This window comes from Falco naumanni, chromosome 5 (genome assembly GCF_017639655.2).
Source record: "Falco naumanni isolate bFalNau1 chromosome 5, bFalNau1.pat, whole genome shotgun sequence".
Classification (NCBI taxonomy): Eukaryota; Metazoa; Chordata; class Aves; order Falconiformes; family Falconidae; genus Falco; species Falco naumanni.
Genome location: NC_054058.1, coordinates 15,455,594 through 15,482,031, shown reverse-complemented (window position 1 = coordinate 15,482,031; position 26,438 = coordinate 15,455,594). Strand labels below are relative to the sequence as shown.

The 26,438-nt window shown below is 41.9% G+C and overlaps 1 protein-coding gene across 3 annotated transcripts; it reads left to right on the top strand.

Moving 5' to 3' along the window:
- Positions 1-225: 225 nt before the first annotated feature.
- Positions 226-26,438, top strand: PARVG (parvin gamma). Of its 3 annotated transcripts, none has more exons than XM_040595647.1 (14): positions 226-327; positions 578-826; positions 7,299-7,400; positions 7,984-8,048; positions 11,334-11,436; positions 12,490-12,630; positions 13,050-13,165; positions 15,115-15,170; positions 16,048-16,070; positions 17,990-18,051; positions 18,159-18,227; positions 19,400-19,501; positions 23,274-23,346; positions 25,293-26,438. In XM_040595647.1, the coding sequence occupies exons 2-14, from the start codon at positions 697-699 to the stop codon at positions 25,370-25,372; spliced, it is 1,122 nt and encodes a 373-aa protein (XP_040451581.1). In that variant the 5' UTR covers positions 226-327; positions 578-696; the 3' UTR covers positions 25,373-26,438. The 3 variants fall into 3 exon arrangements, with proteins under 3 accessions (XP_040451581.1, XP_040451580.1, XP_040451583.1); XM_040595646.1 differs by having other exon boundaries at positions 11,316-11,436; XM_040595649.1 differs by lacking the exon at positions 578-826 and having other exon boundaries at positions 230-327; positions 11,316-11,436.

Genomic DNA, 26,438 nt, shown 5'->3' with positions numbered 1-26,438 from the left:
GTCTCTTAGCAGTGCTAAACCAGACCATCTTAGTGTGGCTGTCTACTGTGTCATTCAGGGGTTTCATGGAGGACTGCAGAGTTACTTTTGCTTTCCAGAAGAGTTAACACATGCAACTGGTACCTGAAGCAAATGTCCGGGGGAAGTGGTTGCTGTAGGGAGCTTTCCCTCTTTAATCAGTGATGGGAAAGGGGAGGAAGAGCAGCAGCACTGCCCAGTGGAGATGACACTTGTGTCAGATGAGCGTGTTGAGCCTTGGTGTGGCTAATCTGCTCTCTAAGGACAAATGAGTTGATCTCCTTGTGCCTAGGTTTCTCCTTCTACCAGGTAAGTAGAGTAGTGCTGATCTGCTTTATGAAATGCTCAAAGGACCATGGGTAAAAGGTGTAATATAGCATGACGATTTTGGCTGTTTATGCAAAGAAAAAGTGCACTGGGAGTCACCCCAGCCGCAGACTAGCAAGCAGTCATGCCATGCAGTACCATGGAGGAATGAGCGTGTCTTTCTAACGCTTTCTGGTATTTAAGGAATTGCAGGGTTGCATGTTTCCTGCATTTGTATTTCTGTTTATTTTAGTCTCCAGCAGGGACCAAGCACATAGACAATTAAGTTCCGGATACGACTGTGGTTTCGTTTTTAAGCCAGTATCGTGCGGCACAACTTCCCCCTTGCATACTCGGGGTGCGTCGTGCTGCATGGGAGGCTGCAGCTTTGGCGCAGGACGCGCCGAGCCTGGGGGTCCGTCCCCTCCCCCCACAAATTTCATCGCACCTGCTGTGAGAAGGTCTTGGAAGAGCTTTCAGAGGATTGCTGAAGGAGAGAATAGTAAGTTTGGGAAAAGGGACTCTCTTGGGTGGTTTTTAATGCGTGGTTTTTTGTTTTTTGTTTTTTTTTTTTTTAACTGTAAGACTTTCTGTGTTCCTGTGGATTATTCTTGTTACGATGGCATCTCTTCTGATGCTAATGAGCAAAAATGGTGCTTGAAAGGTCTGGTACTAAACAAGGAAGTAAAAGGAAGTTTTAAATTGGGCACGCAGTCCGTATTCTCTCTCTATTTCTTTCTTTATTTATTTAATTCTGGTTTTCCAAAGGCAGAACTATCACTGTTAACATCAACATTCCCAGTTGGTTTTCGTTCCCTCGTTTGTGTGATCTATTTAGTCAACTGCGCCTAGGAAGTGTGCTTGAGCTAACGCAGAGTAGAGCTTTTGTCTTTTCAAACAGGAAATAAACAGTTGAAACAATTTGGTAACATTGGTAAGTACCTTGTGTATAGTCTACAGCTAGTTTGTATGCCGGGGACCACTGGTGGCTCGTTAATGCTTTTTATCATACATCAGGGATTTGTGGGAGCCAGACTGTGTGAAGACTCGTGGAGGAAAAGTGAGCTGATCTGACCCAACTAGGGAATTTGCTCTTTTATTGATAGCTGTAGCATTGCAACATTGTGCAGTAGTCTACCTCTTGACCTAAGAAGTCTTAACTTCTTGGCTGCCTCAGCAGGTGGCACAGGAGAAAAAAATGCCTCTTGACTTCAAAACACACAAGCCTGTACATCTATGATGTTCTCAGGGACTGAAGGACCAAATTATGCCATTTCATTTGAATAGTCAATAATTAAACCTCAATTTTATTTAGAAATGTCATCACAAAATGAATCAGTATTCAAGCAGTTGTCTCCTACAGTGATCTCTTCTCCAAGTACTGATAGATAACATGTGCTGGAGGCTGGAAAAAATGGCATGTCAGTCACAGCTCCGAATAGCAAATTTGAACGATGGCTGCAGAGGCTGGTTGCAGCAACTGTGGAAGCTTGTGTGTGAGAACAGAGTCTTGCACCCCTTCCTATTTCTTGTTAAACAGCTAACCCCAGGAAGGTGTCCAAACCAAGTCATGTTCCATTTTATGTTGTTCCTGCAGTGGTTTATTCTTTGAAAGGCTGCTGTCTAGGACCAAGCCTCACAGAAATGCAGCTTGCGACATGAGGGACTGCTCACAAATGCTAATGATTAGTATAAAAAGCAATGAGTCTATTAATTGTCAAGGAACTGCGGTTCTCAGGCTCTGAAATGGGAAATGGGAAATTTCTTTGTGGGAAATCAGTGTCAATAAGTGTGATGTGAAACACATGAGGGGGGAAAAAACAATACTAGCTCTGCAGATGAATGATGGGCTCAGTGTGATGTGTTGCTATTTAGAAATAAGATCTTGGGGATATGATAGATAGTTCCGTTAGTGTCAGCTCGGCACGTGGTGGCGATCACAATAGCAAACAGCAATAGGGAGTAGGGGGAGAGGAATGGAGAACAACATTGTGAATGCTGCAGTGCTCCTCTCTAAATCTGGGCAGGTCTGGTTCCCAGCACTTCAACAAGCTGTGATATGCTGGAGAGAGTTCAGGTGGAGTGGTTTCCGTGTGAAGGGCAACTGAGATGTAGGCTGTACTTGCTCAGTTCTGGAAAGAGATGACTGTTGAGGGTGTAGGATGGTAATACAGTAGTAACATGGAGTAGTAACACGGTGACGTGAAGAATGTGAATCAGTTGGTCCTCTTTGCACTGTGTGTAGCGGGGAGCTTCAGGGGATGCTGGCAGGTGGCAGGTCAGAGCAGGCAGCAGGAGGTGGTGCTTCAGGCAAGGGGAAGCCATGCTCCTCAGCTCCTCTTGAATGGTGGGAGGTACACATATTCAAGAGGTGAAGGGGAAGTAAATGTGTTGATAGCTTCTAATTAACCAGGACCCTGGTTTTGATTTAGGAAGGCTGATTTGTAAGCTGTTGAAATGTTTCAGGGAAGTACCTGTATATGCTTGCTCCATTGTTTTGTTGGTTTTTTTTTTTTTTTTTGAGGGGTTGGTTTGGGTTTGGTTTGGTTCTTTTTTCCCTGTAATCTTCTGCTTTTTGGGTGCTGTATGGGACTGGATACTAGGCAAGCTAGTCTTACCCTGTATAGCAATTTTAACACTCTAGGACACAGGACTGAAGCTTTAGAGGATATGAACTTATACTATTGCAAATTCTTAATTTCAGGCCTTTTCTTACAGGCTTCCAAATTTTTAGAAAGTGGCTTCTGATGTTTGGGTTCCTTGGCCGGAGATCAAGCATGCAGCAGGCAGTACGTTACTTTGATGTGTAAGCAGTCGAAGGAAGTAAGAGATACACAAGTTGAGTATTGCAGCAAGGCTGAGTTAGTGTAAGTTGTGGTGTACGCAGATGACTACAGAAGACTTCTGAGCAGGACATCCCAAGGAATAACAGCTATAACAGCTGTCAGAAACCTACTTTGAAAGTCAGTTGTCCTTAGGTTGCTCTGTATTAAACTTTCCTCTCTGTTAATTTTGTTTTGGGAGTCTTATCTCCGTTCTGTTGTTCCTAAGGCACTAAATGACTCGATTTCTCCTACCTTATTTTACCAAGCATCTTTTTAGAGACAGAATTCAGTTTTGCAGCCACCATAATTAAATTTAATTCTCTTGTGACCCTTTCCCCTAGTGGCTTGCTGGGATTTTTGTACCTAATTCATTTTACCAGACTGATGTGCAAAAGCATCCAGTAGCTATTTTCTACCATTATTCTTGGCTTGACAAAATCTGTGTTAAAATATGTGTTCGTAATGCACTTTGACTGGAGCCTTTAATAAATATGTGAGAGTGAGCCTGCAGAGCTGCACCGTGTTGTTTGGTGTGTATAAAGCTATTAAGGAGAGAAAATGTCACTTTGGAGGTCTTCCGTGGGCAGTGTGCAACAGTGTTTGCAGCAACTGCCTCGCTCCACTGTACTTACAGGGCTGGGTCATCATAGCATCTCACTTCAGGCACCTGTGGTAGCAGCTGAGGCTGTCTCTTTGGTAGCAGAATGGAGGTGGTAACTGAAAAATGCAAGCCAGGGCTAGATCCTTGTTTAAATACTGTGGATTGTTCTTTAAAGGTGCCATGTCCACTCATTACGCAGGGAACCTTGAGAGACAAGGCTCCTGGTATGGGTGTCTTGGGTAGGGAGCAGGAGCCCTCTCCTGTGTGAACCTTTAACACGGGGCATCTCCTTGGTTTCTGTTAGAAGAAGCCTCCCCTCTCCTTCAGCGGCCCTGCAGCACTGAGCTTCAGAGAGAAGGGAGAGCATTTTCCATCCACTAACGGGCAGCGCTCCCAATTAGAGAGCAGAGCAGCAGGCTGTTGTGCCAGGTATCCTGCGCTCAGCAGCAGCTGGGGTTTGATGATTCAGAGGAGTGTAAAAAGTCTTCCTGGTCATTATATTGTCGTCTTTGCTCTGGCTTTTTTATATTTTAGGACTGTTGGGAAAGATGAGATCTCTTACTCGTGCTAGTACAGATATTACTGTGACACAAACCATATGCTGCCATGATTGTCCAGGGCTCAGAGCCATGATCCTTCCATAGTTCCCTTCACCTCTGCAGCCAACAATTTTATTTGTACAGTTGCAGTATATAACTCTGATTTCTTGCACTTAAATCATTATAAGTTTGGTTTAATAAAGAGCCATCTTACTTCTTGCATGGCTGGATGGCCAGGCCCAAAGAGTTGTGGTGAATGGAGTTAAATCAGTTGGTGGCTGGTCACAGGTGGTGTTCCCCAGGGCTCAGTATTGGGGCCAGTTCTGTTTGATATCTTTATCGATGATCTGGATGAGAGGGTCTGTCAAACACAAAAAGGAAGCCCACAGAGGGTGGACATGAGGGCAGGTGGCCTGGGGGGCATACAGAGAAATTGTCTGAGCAGCTAGGGATCAGGTTAGCAAAGCTAAAGCCCTGACAGAATTAAATCTGGCCAGGGATGTCAGGGACAACAAGAAAAGCTTCCGTAGTTGCATCGGTGATAAAAAGAGGAGGGGCAAAAATGTCAGCCCTCTCCAGAAGGGAATGGGAGACCTGGTTACCCAGGATATGGAGAATGCTGAGGTATACTACAATTTTTTTTTTGCTTTGGCCTTCACTGCAAGTGCTCCAGCCACACATCCCAAGTTGTAGAAAATGAAGACAGAGACTGGGAAAATGAAGGACTGCCCACTGTAGGGAAAGATCAGGTTCAGGAACATCTAAGGAACCTGAAGGTGGGATGCATCTGTGGATCCTGAGAGAACTGGCACATGAAGTGACTAAGTCACTATCCATCATATTTGAGAAGTTGTGGCAGTCAGGTGAAATTCCCACTGATTGGAAAAGGGGAAACATGACCCCCATTTTTAAAAATGGAATTAAGAGAGACCCAGGGAACTACAGGCCAGTCGCAATTCTGTGATCGAGTGCGCTCTCGTAAGTTGCAGATGACACCAAGTTGGACAGGAGTGTAGATCTGCTTGAGGGTAGGAAGGCTCTACAGAGGGATCTGGATAGGCTGGTTTATGGGTCAAGGACAACTCTATGCGATTCAACAAGGCCAAGTGCTGGGTCCTGCCCTTGGGTCATTACAACCCCATGCAATGCTACAGGCTTGGGGAAGAGTGGCTGGGAAGCTGCCTGGTGGAAAAGGACCTGGGGGTGCTGGCTGACAGCTGGCTGAACATGAGCCAGCTGTGTGCCCAGGTGACCAAGAAGGCCAACAGCACCCTGGCTTGTTATCTGGAACAGCATGGCCAGCAGGACAAGGGGAGTGATTGTCCTCCTGTACTGGGCACTGGGGAGGCTGCACCTCAAATGCTGTGTTCGGTTCTGGGCCCCACACTGCAAGAAGGACACTGGAGCGTGTCCACAGACTGGCAGTGAAGGTGGCAAAGGGTCTGGAGCACCAGGCTTACAAGGAGCAGCTGAGGGAATTGGGACTGTTTAGTCTGGAGAAAAGGAGACTCAGGGGGCACCTTATTGCTCTCTACAACTACCTGAAAGGAGGTTGTGGTAAGGTGGGTGTCAGTCCCTTATCCCAAGTAACAAGTGATAAGACGAGAGGAAATGGCCTCTAGTTGTGTCAGGGGAGGTTTAGATTGGGTATTAAGAAAAAAAATCTTCACAGAAAGGGTCATCAAGCATTGGAACAGGATGCCCAGGGAAATGGTTGAGTCACCATCCCTGGAGGTATTTAAAAGATGAGTAGATGTGGTGCTTAGGGACATGGTTTAGTGGTGGACTTGGCCATGTTATGTTTGCAGTTGGACTTGATGATCTTTAAGGTCTTTTCCAACCTAAATGATTCTATGATTCTTTAGTACAGTTTGTAAAAGAGTGTATTCAGATTCTACTATCTGTAACTTTTTATTGAGTTTTAGTCTTTGCCAGGCTAAAGCATCCTAATTATTTGAGTCTTGTGGACTTGACTGAAAAACCTGTACGTGAACATTTAAGATTGCAAAAGCCAGCACTTTAAATATTTCCTACTATGTAGGCTGCCTGTAGAGCCTGGCTCTATCTTTTGTGTTCTCTGTGTAGGCAGCATGGCACAGCCTTACACACCCATGGTTAGAAAATCAGACTCATCTCTGCTTGCACTGTGGTTTGAGTTATGGCTTCTAGAAGATTGGGGGGATACCATTGCCTCTTATTCATAGATGATAGCTGGTGATAGAAATGAACTTCAGCTGGATGTGTGGTAGGACCATGTGTATGGATGGCTATGCAGCCTCGCCACCCAGCTCTGATAACCCCATTCCTTTCTCTGACTTCTGCTGTCCTCCAACACAACTCCTAGCTGCTTTGGATAATCTTGCCCATAGTTTTGTGTTTGTTGACAAGGTATTTTCACTGCTGTATTGTGATTCTGCTTTCATTTGAGGACATCTAGGTTGGGAAAGAAAGTCATTCTCCAATCTGTGTTTAAAATAAAGAAATCTTCAAGAAGCCATGCAACTTAATCTAACGTGAGATGGGATTATCTACCCAGAAACATGACATTGTTTCCCCTAAGCTATACCAGCAATAAAAGAAACTCCTTATATTTATAAGCTTGTCTCAGTAATTTAACTGCTGTATTCTGGATTTAATACTACTTAAGTAATGGTCATTTTTGTAGCAGATACCCATTGATAGTTAGAAACTGAAAGCTTTTTCATTTCAGTTGAAATAGGATTTTACTAATCTAATTCAGATGGAATTAGATGGAATTAAGGCAAGTTTTATTACTTCAGGGCTTCTTTCTTATATTTTGATGATTAACAGAAAAAAAAGGAAAGTTCTTTTTAACTACTTTTTCTTTACACAGATTTAAATACATTTTCAGATTTTTTTAAAAAAGCAATCTACCAGTCATGAAATCGTAACTGAAAAAAATCCCTTGGGTTTGTTTTTTTCTTAGCACTGATTTTGATCTTTACATGCTGTTATTCATGTTCCTTTTCCCCCCATATTTTTTACCAGTTTACCAGGAGCGAGAAAAGGCAATGGATCCAGCCTCTTTAAATGTGCTTACACAGCCTGCTGCGCTTAATCAATTCCTAGCTGAGAATGCCATTGCTCAAGGTATGTACTTTATGAACCAGAACAGAAAAAGGTCCAAAGAATGACCTGAAAAACCAAGCAGAAAATGTGCAGTACAAATGAATTGTGTATTTTTTTTTCAGCAGAGGTCCCGTGGTTTTATCAGCAGCGACTAAACTCTGTGTGTGTAATTTGGCTGCTGACTCTCTAGAGGCAGATAATGAAGAAACAACGCAAATTCTAGCTGGTTCTTTAACTGAAATTTAAATTTCACTTAAGGACATGGTTTAGTGGTAGACTTGGCAGCGTTAGGTTAACAGTTAAGCTCAATGATCTTAAAGGTCTTTTCCAGCTGACCACATTTGTTTTCTTATTTCCAGAACTGTCCACCTAGATCTTACTGATTTGAATTACATAGAAGCATAATTTCCAACAGTAGCATTAATAGCGTGATATACCATTTTCTTGCTCATAAGGAATCAGCTAAAATAAAAAATGATAATGTTTCTACATATGGCAATATGATATTGGGTAATATTAAACTGATGGCAGACTTTACAGCAAACTTATATTGTCCCCATCGTATCTGATAATTGTAATGAATCTTGTTTGCTTCCTTTCATAGGCGAGAAGAAGAAACTCATAAAACCGACCTCAAGCCACAATACTAAATTGGAAGAATTAAAACTGGTACCATTTCTTTTACTGTATTGTTTAACCCTCACCTCAAGCTGTTTTAACCTGTTGTGATAATGTTCATCCCTGTAAATTACCCAGCTCTTTGGCCCCAGTTCCCCATTGTCTAGGGGTGGGATGAGCTTTGCTTTTGGCACATGGGCTCCACACAAGTAAACCAGAGCTTTTGCTTAAGCATGGTGCTAGGACGGCTGGGGCCACACAGGACCAAGGTTCAAATGCCTGCATCACCCAAGAGTGGTCACTGCTGTGTGTAAAGTGGACCGTAGGTTTAAACACTACTATGATACCTCTCCTAACTTGGGACATGTGGATGAGCCATGCCAGAAGTACCCAGCTGTCACAGCACTCTCAAAATTATTAAGCTGGAACAAGGTCTTTTACCATGTCATATCAACATACTCTTCATGCCCGTCCCTCTGCTGCCTTCTAGTCTCACCTCATCCAGGGCCCGCTCCCTCTTCTCTTGCTTCTTCCTCTCTCTCTTCCTTGGCTGCTCCCTCTTCGCTGGCTGCCCAGCCCCCTAACAGAACCAGCCACAGCGGCACCTTATCTACATTGCCAACACCCCCAAGCCAGCCCACAGCTCTGTTATCAATGTTAATTAACCCAGCTTCATTCCTCTACACCCAGTTGCTACCTCGTTGTAATGATGGTGTAATAGCAATTAGAAGTCAGCTGGAACGATCATGACTGAAAGCAAACCCACATCAGCATTTGCTGTGACTAAAAACGTGTGTTTGGGTATGTGCAGGTTTGCTGCCCTGATCCCATGCTAACAAGTTTTGGGATTGCCAAGCTGATCATCAACAGTCTTCTGGTCTTGTCTTCTACCTCCAGTGGTAGTTGGCTCAGCTGTGATGCAGCCCGAGGGGGATAGCACAGAGCAGAGGGAAAAGGGATGAAAGGTATACCAGTCACCAAGAATTTGGGGAAAAGCTTTTAAGTATGGTACAAGGTTTTTGTATAGTACATCATCTGCTTGAGGTAGCTGTGAATGATGAATCCTATTTCATGGGAAAGTACTTTATTTCTAAGTAATTTTGAAAATCTTCCCTGTGCATTCAGTCACTGCGTTTCTGTAATGGCACAGCTCAGGGGAAGGTTAGCATACTGAAATTTCCTGGAAGAAAAGTGGCATGTCTCTTATAAGACCAGCACTTCTTGCATTATGGAGATACTAAAACTCTTATAAATATTATAAAAGCCAGCTTAGGCTTCGTGCTGATGGGTGTGTTATATGGCATTCATAAATCCAGAAATATGCATGTTTCTAGTTACGTTTTCTTAAAGTTTTGAGCACATTTGATCAAAAAGACTTAATTTTTCACAATGTTTTTATACAAAAGAGAAAATTTGAAAGGTGGTGCTGCAAAATGCAATTATATTGTCTACAGAGACACTGAATTTGTTCTTTCTGTGCTGCCAAAAATTAAGAGCTTTCCTGTTTATGGAGAATTCTGTGAGCTTCAGTGCTCAATCCATTTTCCATCAGAGACTCCTGAAAAAATGCTCTTCTTTGGATGAAGAGGAGGTGGAAATCGGGTCCCAGGGGAGGCAATCCTCTGGGTGCCCATTGACGGCACTGATTGCCACCTTAATCTAAACAGTTCATGGTTCCTCTAGAGAAGAGACTGGGATGGAGGCAGGGACAAAGAGGTATCTTTAAGGGAAGCAAAGAAACTCGCTTGGGAGAAAGACTGTGTTCCACTACATTTTCATTTTGAGGTGGCTTTAGGAAAATAAGAAATGTGAAATGGCTCACCGTAGTTACTATAAATATTGAATTGCTTGTAAGATAGAAGATGGTTACATTTGGAAGCCAGTAGCAAGCTTCTTGAAGTATTCCTTTTCTCCTTTCCCTGTTTACTCATTTTTAGACACAGCGCTCTGCTCAACAACTGGACTGAAAGCAGAGTTGTGTGCCCTGTAGGCTGTGGATGTGGCTGTTTAGAGCTGAGATAGCAAACGAGGGATCTCATAGCTCTGTACTCAGCAGTGCTTTGCCTTTTCCGACTTTCGTCTAGTTGTACTGTGATGTTTGGGGTACCGTTCTGTCTCTCACACACCTAAAGCATCGCCAGTTCTTCACATGCAAGCATTAGCTGAGGAGCACAGCTTTCTGCTCCAGAAAATTCTTGTTACTTCTTAGCTGAGGAAGTATATTGCAAACACTTTGACAGCTTCTCAGTTCATGCAAGTCCTGGCACCAGGCATTTCTGTCTCTTGTGCAGTTCCAAGCATCTCAGAGATAACCTTTTTTTTCCATACTGCTTTTTACATTTCTGTTAATGTTGGCTAACTTACAGGGATCTGCTATGAATTTTCTCCTCTGTTTACAGAAAGTGAGAAGGATATTATGCATAAAACTAACTCCAGACACTCACTTGTGTAGCAATAATAGCAATACAAGCAATACCCATCCCTCTTTCAAGAGGTTCTTGCTAACAGCCAGTGGGGGCTACTGCTTTTCAGTTCTGCTTCAGCAGGTCATCTTCCCTTTCTGTCAACAGATGTGGATAAAGCACATGGTTGGGGAAGCGCTGAAGAGCTCCTTTGGCCTCAGGAGCATGGTGTTCAAGAAAGGGGTGCAGGACCAAGGGATGTAACTGGGAACGTGGTTCCTTTCCAGCTGTAGCCGAGCCCATGGCTTCCTGAGCAGCTTGCCCTTGCAAAGGCAGGAAGAATATTGGAAAGGACAATGGGAAGACTGCCACATAAGAAAGCAAAATAAACAAAATGCCCTTTTTTTTTTTTTTTTACCAAAAAATAAGGTTTTTGGAGATAATTAGTACAAATTTACAGAATGAAAAAGAAAACAAAAATACGAGAGAAAGAGGGAGAGTGCTAGTAACATGGATGATTGAGAGACAACCAACAGAATGAGTGAAGCCTCTTTTCTTACAAACCATTTCTGACTACTGTATTTGTGTGAATTTTGTGATGTCTAATGAAGGCAGGGATTGGGGAGTGTACTCTGCAGGCTTTTCCCTGATGGAAGCAGGAATAAGATCTGTCTCTCCATCTGTATAACTATTTCTAGAAAATTCATAGGAATATAACTTGTAAGATGTCTATCTCACTTGAAAATTAGGGAGAACTAACTGATGCTTAACTTCCCTTTAAAAAAGAACCAAAAAGCACAAAGGAAGTGGAGGTTGAAAGCAAACAAAGATGTGAAATAAGGGACTAAAGAGAAAGGTGAAATAGAACATAGCACTGAGTCCTCTGCTGTCTAAACAGCAATAATGTAATTGCCAGCTGCTTTTTCCTCCACAGTTACTGATTGACTGGATTAACACAACCCTGAAAGAGGAACACATAGTAGTTAAAAGTCTGGAAGAGGATCTGTATGACGGGCTGGTACTTCATCATCTTTTGGGTAAGCTACTGCTTGGAGTTTAGCTTGCAAACACATCATGGAGAAACTTCTAGATTAGAGATTAAACCCCACAAATCGCAATAGCAGTGATCTGCTGGAGTCTTGTTTCTCACTAAGGGAGAAAGCACTACATTGTGTACTATCTGTGAAAACAGCAATTCTGAACAACAAATGCCTGATGATCTGCTATTGTTTTCATATAATTATATTTCTTCTAAGAAAGTCTTTTTACCTGCTAGTTAACATAATAATAAGGTAACTTTGAAGTGTGAAATTACAGTGCCTCTGAAAGTAAGGAGTGCTTCATAAGGCAGGAGCACAAAGGTGACTTGTGATGCTACCAGAAACATTGAATGGAATCAGCACTATCATTTATATGTTTTCCTGCTTTTAAAAAAAAAATAAATATTCTAGGTCTAAAGCACTGGGCTGAAACTGATGAAAGTCTAAGAGGCTCTCTAGGCAACAACATGCTTGCATGAAGATATGACCTCTTGGAACAGCCTGTTAGTCTATTTCTATTTCTCCATCTCTCCTGTCCCTGCTTCACTTTTTTTCCCCTTTCTCACTCTCTCTGGGGACGTCTTTCAAACCATATCTCCTTTTCACCAAGGCTGAGGCCAGTAGCATGAACAGGATCGGCTTATTTTCGTAGTTTACATCCCTGAGCAATGAGCTGGCATTTCTTCTATATATGTGAGTTGATACTACCTTTGTACACTACCTACATGAAAGATTCACTCACTGGATTCCTGTAGCTTCCACTAGGAAAAGTAGGAGTGTGGAGTGCTAGGGTTGGGGGATGCTGCAGCAAGGAATGACTTTTTTCCTCTCCCCTTTTCAGAGCTTCACTCATTTTACTGAGGCTTTCGGAGAGCACAGGATTTTAACAAGGCATACAGCTGTGGGATGTGGGCCTGTGGAAGCTGTTAAGTGTTACTGAACATTTTAAACAAGACTTTGTGTGCTTTGCTGTCATTTTGTATTTATGATTTATTTTTCCTGTGGTGATGTTAAAAATACATCTTTCTTCCTATGGACTCTCTGTCAAAGAAAACCTAGGATCTCTCAAGCTGGATGTTGACAAGATCGCGTTAACAGAAAAAAAACAGCGACAGAAACTCTCTGTGATTCTGGAAGCTGTGGCTAAGTGTTTGCAACTGGAAGAAAGTCAGCTGAAATGGAGTGTGGAATGTAGGTGCAGAAGTGAAATTGGAGAAAATTGTCCATCACAGAGCCTCCTCTGCTATAAGGCTGTTATGAGGCAAAGGGGTACCAGAACAGTAATTAAGCAACCTGTTTTCAATTACTAGTTGGATCAAAAGTGAGACAGGAATATCTGACCCTGAGTCATGCAAGCTGCATCCTTTAAGTTGTATGGCTTGTTGGACCACTTAAAACCCCTCGGTGTCCATGTGTATGTCTCACAAATAGGACTTTTAAGGTGCGGTATTGTTGAATTGTGATATTATATAAACCCCAATCTGATGTCCCACCTGTATTATGGTCCTCCATAACTTTGGAATCCTCTGCATAGGGAGAATTTGTGATATGAGTGAGGTTTACTCAGTTTTGCACGCTAAACATTGGTTTTTTTTCTTTACATGGAATAGCTATCTTGACAAAGGACTTACTGAGCACACTGCATCTTCTGGTTGCAATAGCAAAGCACTTCAAACCCAGCCTGGCCATGCCTCCAAATGTTCAAGTGGAAACAATCACCATTGAGGTAATTATAGTTTCAGTATTTGTTACAGTAGATCTTAAAGAGCTTTGATGAGACTAATTTGCTTAGAATTCAGGAGAAATGTGTGTGCAGCTGTGAAGGAGATTCAAGTATTTTCTATGAACTGTGCCTTTTAATTTCTGCGTTTGCTGAACTAGACTACCATGTTGTTCTCGGTTCAGGGTAGGAAAGGGCAGAACCACTATGCTGTTTTTTCTCCTTGATCAAAAAAAAGGAATGGTCCAAAGTCTGTAAAGAGGACAAAGAAGAAATTCTGCTGTCACTGTCTTTAAGTGTTTTGAAATAGCCATGATACTGGCTTAATGCTGAGGGTTTATTTCTTTAGGGGAAGGGAGTTTTTACCCCCTTCCATTGAGGTCACGTTTTGGTATTTTGCTCTACAAGCCGATGCTTTCCTCCTCTGTTTTGTTTCTTACAGTCAACTATGGGACTTTAGGAGAACATCAAATATTGTGCAGCTTGGGATATAATTGCAAAAATTAGTACCACCGTGTTACAGTTTTAACAGAGGGTTTGCAGTGCAGTGGTGTTGGAGGCCCAGCACGCGGTCTGTATGGCATTACCTAGCGCTCTTCCCTCTTTGGAGGATCATAACTGGAACTGAAACAAAGCGTGTCCTCAAGCTATGTGTGCCACTTTAGGAGGTTTAAGCGTCCCCCAGAAGCTTCTTCTGAGGCTTCAGAGGTAGCTGCTGGGTTCTGCAAAGGTAGCAGTTGTGGCCCCATCCCAGTTGGGCACTTCAGCAGGGGAGTGTTCCCTCTGGTATCTAAGGGGAGCCCAGCCTGTGTGTTGGACTTGTCACTGATCAGACCCACGCTCTGAGGGAAGCAGCCCTCCATCTGGTGCCTTACGGGGCCGCCCTGCCTCAGGTGCACAGAAATTGGGAGCGATTATCTGTGAAATTGCAGCATCAGAAAGGAAGGGCTGTTAACCCTGGGAGGGAGAGGAGGAGCAAGAGGGGTAATGGGTTATGGTAGTGAGGTGGTTCCCTGGAGGAGGAATCAATGCCTGTGATGGCAACGATAGTCATTAGGTCAAAAGTGAGGAGAGCCCGCGACGGCAGTGCTCCGAAGGGGGAAGTGCTGGAGCAGCCCAGGGAGGCCAGGGAAGGCCTAGCCCTCCTGCGACGCGTGCCTGCAGGAAGGGCCTGCCGCGGCCCCGGCGGGGCTGGGTGTGCTCCTTGGCCATGAGCTGACCCAAAGGAGTTGAAGTGCGTAAACAGGGGATGTATTTCACTGCCTGAGAGGATGTGGCGGCAAACACCAAGGATGCTCCTGTGCTGACACATTTCCGTGTACCCATGTGAAGCAGCAGGCATGCCCAGCCTCTCCTGCCTCTTCGGGCTGTCGGCTGGGCTGAAGCACTTTTTATTTTGATGCTATGTGGGGTACTAAGATCTGCATAGAGGAAAAAAATAAAAGGACATCAGCAAAGATGATCCCAATTAGCTTCAGAAATACTAAGAATTGACATCTTAAGTCCTCTGTCGGGGCCAGGGGGCATTCATCAATGGCAGGCCACGGCATGTGGTTGTTATAAGGCAGAGGTGACCACCTCCAGTGCTATAAAACTGAAGTGTCCTTAGTGCAGTGAGGTGCACAAGGAGATTGCTGCCTGCCCAAAGCAGCTTGAAGCATCATCAAGAATCCAGGTGAACATGCCAGCCTCCAAACTTCACCAGCTGAGGGACCACGTGCTTCTCCTTTGGCTTCCTCTGATGGGAAGTACCCAACTTCTGGTGGAAGACTGAAGAGAGCAGAGGGGAGCCACAACCTCTCAAAGTGCCTGTACTAGTTGCACTGGACTTCTTGAATAAATGCCCTCTGGTAGTCATTTAAGGCAGCAAACAGGTCATGAAAGACTTACTAATGCTTATGGGTATTTTTTTTTCTGTGTGACAAACCCAAAAATATTTATTGTCCTTTCAACAGAACACCTCCAGAGGATTAAAGACAGCAAATGCGGTGGAATACATCACAGAAAACAAGTAAGAGGGGATATATCTGTTTTTTACACTGTCAATCAGAAAAGAAATATTGTGGGTGTTTCCCCCTTAGAAAAAATAGCTGGTATCATGATGATGACAACAAGTGTGAACCCAGACATGCATATGCATACAAACTGTTTCTCTGATTTCTTTTTTTTTTTCTCTTCAGATTTAGTATTATAGTATAATGCTTTTTACATGAACTTCTCTAAAATAATGTGCATGATTATTTCTGAGGCCTAGTGTTTTTTATTGCCATGAAATATAGTAACAAATATAATAATACAAATCCAGTACTGTAAATTCACCTGTCCCAGACTAAACTGGAAATTTTCTAAAGCCATAGTTGTTTAAATCTACTTTTAATTTGTTGCTATTGTATTATTAAATAAAGAGAAAGGGGGCAGTTGTTTTCTGATTTTGCTGTGAAAGAAAGGTTTGAGCTTGCTGAGCGTGTGAAGTAGTCATTACTAAAGGAGGTTAGTAGTAGGATACCATTTGTATAGTGAGAAAATATGGACATTATTCCAAGAACTAGAAACAGATTTTCCTACTTTCATCTTTAATATGCTAGAGCATCTTCAAACTCTAATATCATGAGCAGCTTATTGGAAGAGGATATTTTGGATTGCGCTTATAAAATAAATGTTTGTTGGTCTGTGGGCCAATTAAAATCTCACATACTTCCAAGAGCCTGGGCAAATATACAGAGTACTTAAAAATGTCTGTTGGAGAGTTATTCTGATGGAACGTTAATGGCACTTTGTATTGTCTCCTGCTTTACGAAATAGCTGATGGCCCAGATAAGCTTTGCTTGTGAATAAGATTAGTTCTGCTGAATGCTTTTTCTAATTTTTGCTTTTTATTACAATTCTAGGGAGAGTTTAGAAGTGCAGTCAAGTAAGTACTGGCATTGCCAAGTTCAGTGTTTCACCATTATGTGCTGTTATACACCACATTCTGAACAATTTTTACCTCATGATAAAATCTGTGTGCTCCCACCAGATTTAATGGTGATTCATGGATTTCTCCTAGTGTTTTTCTCCAAACATTTCCTGTTAATGTCTGTTTGTATCAACACAATATAGTTTGGAAATTGGGTGGCCACTTCGTCCATGGACTACAGGCAGCAGATGGGACATGAGACAAGAAATGAAACAGTGGGTTGATGACCCAACAGAGAAGACCTGGCTAGGGGCAAAGTATGTCTTGGATTTATGCATTGACCTCATTCTTGTTGCTACCAGTTTCAACATAGTTTCCTTTCTGCAGTTTGCAAATGAGGTTTTGAAATCTACTTGCACTCAGTTATGGACGGCAGTGCAGTAAAACCAATGTATCCAGAGTTTTTGCCCATAGGATTTTTAAGGGCTATGAAATACTTGAGATGAAAAATGTCCATGTATGCAGAGCCTGGAGAAGGTCTGGGCACTGCTCAGGCTTCCGTGTGAGCTGCTCTTCCCTACTGCAAAGGAGCACATTGCATCCCCAGTGAATCAGGGCAACCATTTTAATTCTGCTGTGCCCCTTATGTTAGTGTTTTCATTCTTTGCAGAGGTGCAAACTGTATCATTTAATACATATTTATCATTTATTCCACTGAGTGGTCTCTAATGTGGGCTGAAATTGTGGGGGGAAAAAAACCACACCAATAAACAACCAAAATAACCCCCCCTGTAATTAGGTGTTTCTTCCAGTGGGCTGATTCTGCTGGGAAGAGAAATCTGCAAAATGCACTCTGTTTTTGACACAGCTTGCTTAACAAAGAGAGGAGTCCCAAAGCATGGCTTCGGAAGAGGGCTCTCTAGCTTGCAAGACCATTGCAGGTTTCACACTGTCGCTCAGTGATTTCGATGGATTCACCTATTCCCTGACGTTGCTCCTGCAGCAACCCCCTAACAGGGAGAATGGAGAAACCTCCCTTCTGGAGTGGAGGCATATTTGTCACTGGCTTTGAGGAGGAATCTTCCTTAAGCAAAGCTGCCTTTGCTTTCCTGCACCACAGAAACCGGTTCTCCGTTTAGTTATGCTGCTAGAGTGCCCGTCATTTTGAAGGGTGTTTCAAATGTTTCTGTTCATTGCTTGAACCAGAGCAGTCCTGTGGCCAGGTTACTGGGAGGATGTGTGTCCTGCTTTTGCTAAACCTGGGCAGAAAATGGACGTGAAGGGTGGGTGTTCACAGGGACTTCAATGAATCTCATTTCCCTGGAAATCTTTAAACTCATGCTAGTTGTCTGGTGGAGTGCTGCTGGCACCAGCTCGTGCCTGCCTTTAAACTGGGTGGCAGCACTGGTCACTTTTGAGGTTTGTGAGTTTTCAGAGGAAGGGAAGTGTCTCCAAACCCAATATCTAGTTTGTGTTTTTTGTTTTTTTTAAGGAAGGGGGCCATTTTTCTGCAAATGTGATGTAACTGATATTTCTGTTGAGGGAGAGCAGTAAAATATACAGCTGCTCTTCTCTGCTTACAGTATTTTAACCTAGAGGTTCAGGGTTAAAAAAACATAACTGAAAAGAGATAAACTGTAGAGATGCAAAACTCAGTCATTGCTCATACTGGTGGCAGCACAAATCTTGAGAACCTCTACAGACTAAGATTATGGACCTGAATGAAGTAAGTTGTTTTCTTGGAGTTAGGTTGAAGGGAAGCCTCTAACTCTGTCTTCTGATAAATACAAAAGCAGGATTTTTCCTTGTCTCCCTACAACTTTCTTCCTCCCTGGCTTATAAGGTGCGAACACCTTTCTCCTTCTGGAGCCACTTTAAACCTCTGATCTGACAGTTAACATTTAATTAGTATTATTTGAATTGTTTTGATACAGAAGATGATGCCTTTGATGAATTATTTAGCCGTGCTCCAGATAAACTGGATGCTGTAAAAAAGGTAATTTACTTCTTTAGTAGACATCAAAATTTGTAAGTTAAAACATAATTCATGATTTCACTGGAAAAAGTTTCTTCTACTCTCTCCTCCCCTTCTGTTTTCTTTAGGTATTTTTGCAATTTGTCAACCAGCATGTTGGAAAATTAGGATTAAATGTGAAAGACATCGAATCTCAGGTAGCCTGCTCTAAGCTACATGTTAACCATGTTTTGTCAGCCGTTTGACTGTTTTCCCTCACCATTAGGATTACTCCTTTTTGTTGTAGTAATTTAAACTTGGCAATGTAACAATTATTTCTAGCTTCAGGTTAAGATACTAGGCTTTAATCTCTGAAGTTTCTGAAGCTAATAAGTAATGAAAAAAATACAGCTTTGTATTCAGTGCTGCCCCTGTAATGCTACAGGGAGTAACTTTCGGAATTTGCCCAACTCCTGTGGATGCTCTTTCTGTCAGTATGGAAATAAAGGTTTTCTGACAATTAAACTGGAAGTCCAGTTGATTACTGGTGCTCAGTGACTTTTAATGGTAGATTTGCTTCACAGTAGGAAGGCCTCATTTTCATTACATTTCAAAGTCCCATCCTCTGAACACTGAGCTTTGTTAAAGTCCATGAAATTGCAAAAGAAGTGTTCATTAGGTACCTCAGGATCAGGTCCCTGGGTGCTGGTGAAGAGAGGCACAACCACACCTCTGCTGTCCTCCTCTGCTGCCTCTGGGGAGGGCAGACAGCATCTCCTGCAGAGCCGGGGAGCCGCAGCATCCTCTCATGCCTCTCTGGGGAGTGAATGAGCGCTGGGAAATGAGCTTGGGGACATCCCTCGTGGCTTTCTCATTCCCTACTTCTGCAGACACATATGCAGAAATCAGCCCACAGTTCTTGCTTTGCTCTAAGCATTCAAAACCTTGGTGCAGTGGCAGTCCCTGCGATTTATACAATGCAGATGAAAAGTGGAGCTGTGCTGCGGTGCTCTTCTGGGTTTTCCTAGTGGGCAGCTGTGAGAAAGGAAGTTTCGCAAGTGTTCTGTTGTAAATCTCAGGCACTAGGCACAATTTTCTTTTATTTGTAGTTACGCCTCTGTCGCTTGTGGTCATCTGAAGTCTCTCCACATCTGGAATAGTTTGTTTTAATAGCTGTCCTTTTACAGTGTCATATTTTCACTAATATGAACTTGGGAGCCTTATTTAACTAAATATGAAGTTCGCTGTGGAAGAGGTTGAGGGAACTGAGTCTTTAGGCTGCCTGCTTGCCAGAGTACCATTTAGATTCATTTATTGCTAAAATGCCGTTTATTGGCATAATCTACTAAAAGCCAGTGTATAATATATATTCAGATCATTTGTCATCTAGTTTGCAGATGGAGTTATCTTACTTCTGTTAATTGGACAACTAGAGGGTTACTTTCTGAACTTAAGGAATTTTTTCCTGACTCCAGCCAGCACCACGGAGATGGTAGGTTGTTATTTAATTACTTCAGAGCTTGATACTTGTGTTTTTAATGCTTCCATATGTCAGTGAAGAGCTCTGCCTCTTGCTTTAACTGCTGTGGCTGTGTGTGAAGTCCTATGCATGCAGTGTTGCAGGATAGTGGTTTGGGACAGGACAAATGCACACTCTTGGTGCTGTTAAAATACCTTGGACCAGGTTGGTGTCCTCTTCAAAATTAGTTGTCTCATGGGAGGCAAACTATTGTTACTTGCATTTATTTGGCATATACATCCCTCTGAACACAGAGATATTTTGGTGGGGAACTGAGATACGAAGGTGTGGTGGGGAATTGGTATGCTATCTCCTACAAATTTGTCCTGCAAACAATGTTTTACATGGAGGACACCCCTTGCATAGCAGAACTGGATCCCTATAGGTTTCCTTACGCTGTTCTAAAAATATACCTTAATCAAGACATGACCAGAACATTTTGAAGGCTCCCTCTGTGCTTAGGAAGCCCTTGAGAATTTACATCTTTTCCTCTCTCAAGGCTACAGCCCTAAGGCTGTAACCTACCCAGCCAGACTTGCCTGATTCCTTTTTTAACCTGCACCAGGCAGATTTCATCAGTGCTTTAAAATAAAAAGGTGTCATCAGCTAGAATATAGTGTGTGCTGGGCTGCTGGTGTAAATGCCTCCTCCACAGATCTAGAATGTTCATATATTTTGAGATATTTGAGATATTTTCAAACTGTCTCTGGTGTGGGTAGTGATTTGTCGTTTGGGTCACTGAACAGCTCTGAAAATCTTGAAACTCTAGCTGTTTTTCCTGGGTTATATTCAGTCAGGTCTCTGAAGGTGAAATACGTCAGATCCATTTTGCTTCAGAGCTGCCTGAGAAGGGAATCTCTCCTCTGGCGTGGTTTGCATTACAGCTTCCCTGCACAGATGAGGCTTTTGTCTGATTCCCAGCCTCACTGCAGTTATTCTCTCTGGGCAACGCTTATTTGTAATGAAAATCCTCAGAGGTCCCATATTAATTAATAAATACCTCTGTGGAGCTTTTCATTAAAACATTTAAAAGCAGAATTAAGACCTAGGTTCAAATTTTGTCAGAAAAGCATTACTGTCAGTTGGTGACTGTTTAAAGTATTAGGAAAATGCAATCTTTTAGAAATCTAAAACCAGGGAAAATCCAGTGTTGAAGGATTGAATCAAACAAAATCAAAGCATTTCCTTGCATGTATTTTTTTCCTTTTCTCCTCCTCCACTCAGTTTTCAAAATTATTTGTTCTGGACCATTGACTTGGAAATACACTTTTAACATTTCCATTAACTTTATTTAGAGGAAATCAATGAATATATTTTTCAATTTAAAATTTCATAGAAAACCTTTTCCTTGTTGAATCAGCCCTATTCAAGCCTCACAGATTTCTTTCAAGAAATTAGATACCCCTACATTTCAGGTACAAATCAGAGCTCAGACTTTCTAGTTCTTACTCTGCATGTGCTGGTCACTGGCCTTAGAGGAGAATATAATGGGTTGGGTACTGGTTCAGTACAATTCTCTGCATCCTAGTGATTTCATTTTAGCAAAGTTACTTCCAGGTACTGGGCTTATTATTGAACAGTTTGCCAGAGTGGTATTTACCATTTGTTTCTCCTCTGATGTTTGTTACAAGATGAAAAGCAGGATGACAATATAACTAAAAATATTGAGCGACCATAGTTCAACTGTCATTTGTACATAAAATATGTCTCTCAAATCCCCTGTGCTTTCTAACTCCCTGTCATTTTAGACATTAATTGGTACAGTAAAGTATGAAAATGTAACCTTTGCTGAGGCTTAAAACACATCATTTGTCTTATGAAAATGGTGACAACCACATGCACCGTTCTGATCGGTGCAGTGCATCACCTTTCATTCAAGCTGAAAGCTTGTGGCTCAAAGCTGGTACAGAAAGTTCCTGAATCACGAGGAGGGGAAATTGGGATGGAAGCAGTGATATTGAGGAGGAAATAGAAACAAGAAACAGGGAGGGCAGGAGCCCATTTTAGAGGGATGAGAAGGGTGAGGAAAACAGGAGCAGATATTCAGGAGGTGACCCATCTACAGGTGCAAGCAGACAACACTGAGTGGGTAGATTTGTTGCAGGGTTTTTTTGGCATTTATTACCCCCCCAAAAAAAAAAAAAAACAAAACCCAAAAAAACCCCAAAACCATGAGGTTTACGAGTAGCTATAAAGAAAGTCCATCTGGGTGCTTGTGTGTATAGGAAGGTGTGTATTTTGGGGCAAAGAATATAATCTCAAAATAGGCCAGGTTGAAATTAGGGATAAACTTTGTGCAGTCAGGAGATGAAGATGATGATGATGATAGAGGGCCTGTGTAGTTTATCAAACCTGTGAACTCTGTAGTTTTGCCAAAACAGGCCCAGAGCTGTAATACCCCAAAACATCCTCACCTCTGTCCAGCCGTAAATCCTGGACAACTGTCCAGCTCTTATGAGTCTGGAAGTGCAGCTGGATGAAACAACTTATTTTTCTACGTTGCCTTTCTTTGGTAATTATCAGTATTTCTGTCTGAAAATTTATTTTGGAATTTGCATGTTACTGTTCCTTGCAAATCTCATATGCATTACAGAAGGGGAAATGTGCCCCTTTTGCCTGTGCTGGTTCATTAAGGAAACATTTGATTTATTCATTCTGATCAGAAATGTGTAGATCTGTGTGAGCTTAAGCTCTCCTGGCTGCTGACTGTCAAAGTAAGAAAATAAGCCCGAATCCAAACTGTCAGTCTCTGTTACTTGTAAACCAGAGAAACAGGTGAAACATAAATCTATTGCTTCACTTCAAAGAACATAGCTTTTGCGTGGCTTATGCATGGGGGACTCCTGTGCTTATTGTCAGAAGATAATAGGGAATAGCATGGCAGCAGTTATGATGTGCCTCCCAAAGCATAAATTGCTCGGTGGCCTAAAGAATGTACAAAGAGATGATTTGACATTCATTCAGGTCTTGTTACTTCATTAGAGGAAGGGAGCTGCCTAATTACCAGCCAAGTAAACAACTGCCCTTAAGCTGTTAGAAGCTAGTAATGAGATGTTATATTACTTTTAAAAAATCATTCATGACTACTGCATATGCATGTGATGCTGCTTTTATGTGGGAAAAGGCTAGAAAAAGCAGTGAGGGAAAATGAGAAAATAACCCCCAGCTTTCATTCATAGACGTGTACTTAATTTCTCATGAGTAATATTAAGGATATCATCACTACTGTTACTGTGTATAGACATCTTTCTATCTTAAAACATAAACTTCTAGCTCACAAATATAGCTGACAGGAATGTTTCGAATCTTTGTAATTCTGAATGAAATATAGAGAACTTTATCCTTATGTACTTTTTGTTCCATATGTGGTAAGCATATGGGCATTGTTAAAAAAAAAAAAAAAAAAAAATTCCATGCATCTATTAGATCCAGTTATGAATCTAGCCTATTTTCGCCATGGAAACATCCATTAACATGACTTTCACGTGCAAAGTCTATTTTTAAATAAATGGATTCTTCAGCCCACTTCATGGGATAAGTTTTGTTGGAGATGGATTTTACATCCAGTTATTCATGAAAATTGGTAGAGCGCTCCATCAAAACTAAGGAGATGAATATGAGTACGTATTTATGAATCGGTATCTTCAACTACTAGAGAAATACTTTAAAAAATCTCCTGGCCACTGCCCCATTGGGTGGAAAATATTTTCTGCTATATTGATTTCTCTTACTGTCTCATTAACAGCTTCACAATGTTAACCTTGCACTAGACTTGCTGGCAGACGGAGGTCTTCTGAATTTTTCTGTGAACTCTGAAGGTGAGTCATGGCATGCAAATTTGCCTGGAATAGAATTAGAATTGCTTTTATCCTAGCTTAGCAAAAATTAGAGTAATTGAGGAAAGTAGGCTCTTCAGGGTGACACCAAGACATTTCATTAATATGGCTGCCCCGTAGGTCCTCATTCGGAATGAATAGTAATAAAGCTGAGAATTGTCTTGAACAATCTTTATGTCTATACTAAAAAGGCTGGATTGTTTTAACTTTAGTAAGTTCATGCTAAACTTAAACTGTTTAGTAAGTCAGTTTAACTGTTTGTTAAAGATTTAATACAGAAGTAGCTCCTAGGAAAATTAGAGCGGCTGAGCTGGAGGGAAAGCTATTTTCCTTTCTCGTAAGAAGTTTCACTGTGTTAAAACCAAGCTTGTTTCATGTGGGAAGATACCTTGCAGAATATGTCCTGAAAATCAAAAACACCGGCCGCTCTACCACTCTATTCAAACCCAGAAAAGCTGGTGGGTCAGTCTCCTGAATGTGAAATTCATAGGCTTTAAGTTGCTATTCTGCCAGGTTCAGATGTGGAAGCTGAATCTTGATCTCCTACATCCAAGTGAATAATTGCTGAGTTAATGTACATGCATGTTCCTTTCTCTTGCCCCACCACAAAAAAAAAAAAAAAAAAAAAGAAGTTTCCTTTGAGTGCAATTTTCCAATTTTAAAAAATGCTCCACAGAAAATTTTTTGACCAGCTCCTGGTGGCATGCAGGATGTGGTTACACTAGTGGGTGGTGCTGTTGACTGCTTAGCCTGACCTCTTGCCGGGTACATAACCTCACCCCATCATTCCTCTATCAAGCTCAAAAGTTTGTTGTTCAATAAGGCAGTCAAATCTTTATTAAGAATACAAAGCATTATCTCTTCCCGTTAGTTATTTAAGCAAGTAGGCGCATGTGTTTAGTACGTAACATCATGGAGAGGGAAAGCTAGAATTTAGGGCTTTCATTGGTTTTTCTTTTTCCACTAATGCTTTGGTAATGTTGGCAGTTTGCATAACAGGCATTCACAAATTGTGGGCTTTTTGCCATATTACATAGAGCTAGGAGTTTGGAAAGCTATTTATATTAACTTTGAAAAGAGTAATCTGCATGAGCTCAGGTCTCCATGCTGAGATCCACCTTTTGTATGAAAGGAGATAAACCCATGCTTTCTTTCCTTCCCTCTGGCTGTTCTGCACTGCCTCAAACAGAGTTGATCAGCATAAGAAATATTGGTGCCAGCATCCGCAGTTCCTTTAGCTTCACTGGGAAAATCTTCAGCTAGTGATTGAATTTAATATGATTTAGGGGTACTTAGTACGGTTACACTATTTAGAGCGTTTAAGGATCTCATTTACTAGTGTTTCATTATTAGTCTTTTTCTCAGTGATTTACAGCACTGTAAGAACAGTAAAACCCTCTCAATCAGTTACCCGTTACCCTCTTCCATTACAATTATTAAAAATACAAGAGGAGTTTGTTTAGCCAAGAACACAGAAGCTGAAAAGTAATTGGAAAAAAGAAACAGTCAATGGCAGCAAAATGTGATGGAAATGTTATAACAAAAAAAAAAAAAAAAAAGCATCAGGTAATTCCCATCATGATTCCTGCCATAGAAGAATTATAACCAACCTAAAGCTTTAAAGTCCTATTGAATTGTCTACTCTGTTCTCTGCTAGTGAAGAATTATTTCTTACTCTGCATTTTTTATCCTGTCTTCCAGCAAGATAGTGCATGAAAGTACCTTTTCCTTAAGTTAATTTAATGAATAAATACTTTTTCTAGCTCTGTAGTTGCTGTTTTGCTTCTTGTTACAATTAGATTGTCTAAGTTTACATTATAATTGGGGAAAGGTGGAAGATTATCTTTGGCAGTTGCAGTCTCTTTCTATTCCAGGGATTGCTAATACTTCCCATCTGGTTTTGTTGTTTCTGGTTTGTGTATCCACAGATATTGTGAATGGAGATGTGAAGACTACAATGCGGATTCTGTATTGCTTGTATTCCAAATACAAGACCAAAGAAACATGAAGAGCAAGGCCAGGAGCTTTGGCGGGGTTTTTTGTTGGTTTTGTTTTTGGGGTTTTTTTTCTCCTACCATGTCATGGTCTGAATTTTGGATTCCCAGCTCTATTTGCTACTGTTTATGTGCTTGCACTTGTGTTTGACACTTGCTGTATTAACATTGTATATGCAAGTATGTACTCATGCAATGTTTCACATACACAGACTGAGTCACTGTAAGTATGTGTCTGGAGGTGAATTGGGAAGCTGTTATTGCAACCTCCCCACTTTCCTACTTCTAAGTCATTCTGAAAACCAGAGTGGTGAAAGACCCACCTTGGCATCTCTGGGAGATGGCATTCAAAGCCTTCTTTAGACAGGCAGCCAGCTGTCGTCAGACAAGAGGATATGGATTGGACACCAAATGAATAGGCAGCAGAAATGAAATCTGAACACATCAAGTGCATGATAAAAGTTTCACCATCTGCCTGCTCAAATATGGAAAAGGGACTCAGAATGACATGCTGGCATGAGACTGCAGTGGCAGAGGGATCTCCTGCACAGCTGTAGAAAGATGCCCTTATTCCTTGCTAAGCTGATGCCAAACTGTGGTCAGCTCCAGCCTGTTGCAGCACTAATGTGATGTCAGACTGGTGGGAATGCTAATTCCTGTGTCAGCCGTGTTGTAGGAATGACTAACATGAGTGCTTTCTCTCCGATAGGAGGTGGTTAGATACTGGCTTCCTCTGCAGCTGGTAGAAGCAGAGCCCATCGTGAACGGGAGTAGTGAAGCTCTCACCTTCTGCTACTTCTGACAACATACTTGTGCTGTGGGGACTCTCAAACTCCTCTGACACTCTCCTAGCTGGATTAGTCAGTCCAGCGACTGTCCCCAGGCATCCCAGCAGCTCCCTCTGGATGCAGTGAGGCTAGCTGCTCTCTGTGTTGCCTGTCACCCTTGGTCTTTCTCAGTGGTTTTAAGTCAGAACTCCTTCAAGCCCTCAGTCTACTCCCTTAACCTTAAAATTATGTCATGTTTGTATTGCATAAAGCTTGAGATCTAATTAAAAAAAAAAGAGAGGTTTTGATGATA

What these genes read in the sequence shown, in the direction of transcription:
- PARVG (XM_040595646.1), top strand. Translation starts at nt 697, where the DNA reads ATGGGAGGCTGCAGCTTTGGCGCAGGACGCGCCGAGCCTGGGGGTCCG. An exon ending in TGAGAATGCCATTGCTCAAG is followed by an intron (nt 7,401 to 7,983) that starts GTATGTACTTTA and finishes TTCCTTTCATAG; the next exon opens with GCGAGAAGAAGAAACTCATA. An exon ending in CAGCCAGCACCACGGAGATG is followed by an intron (nt 19,502 to 23,273) that starts GTAGGTTGTTAT and finishes TCTCATTAACAG; the next exon opens with CTTCACAATGTTAACCTTGC.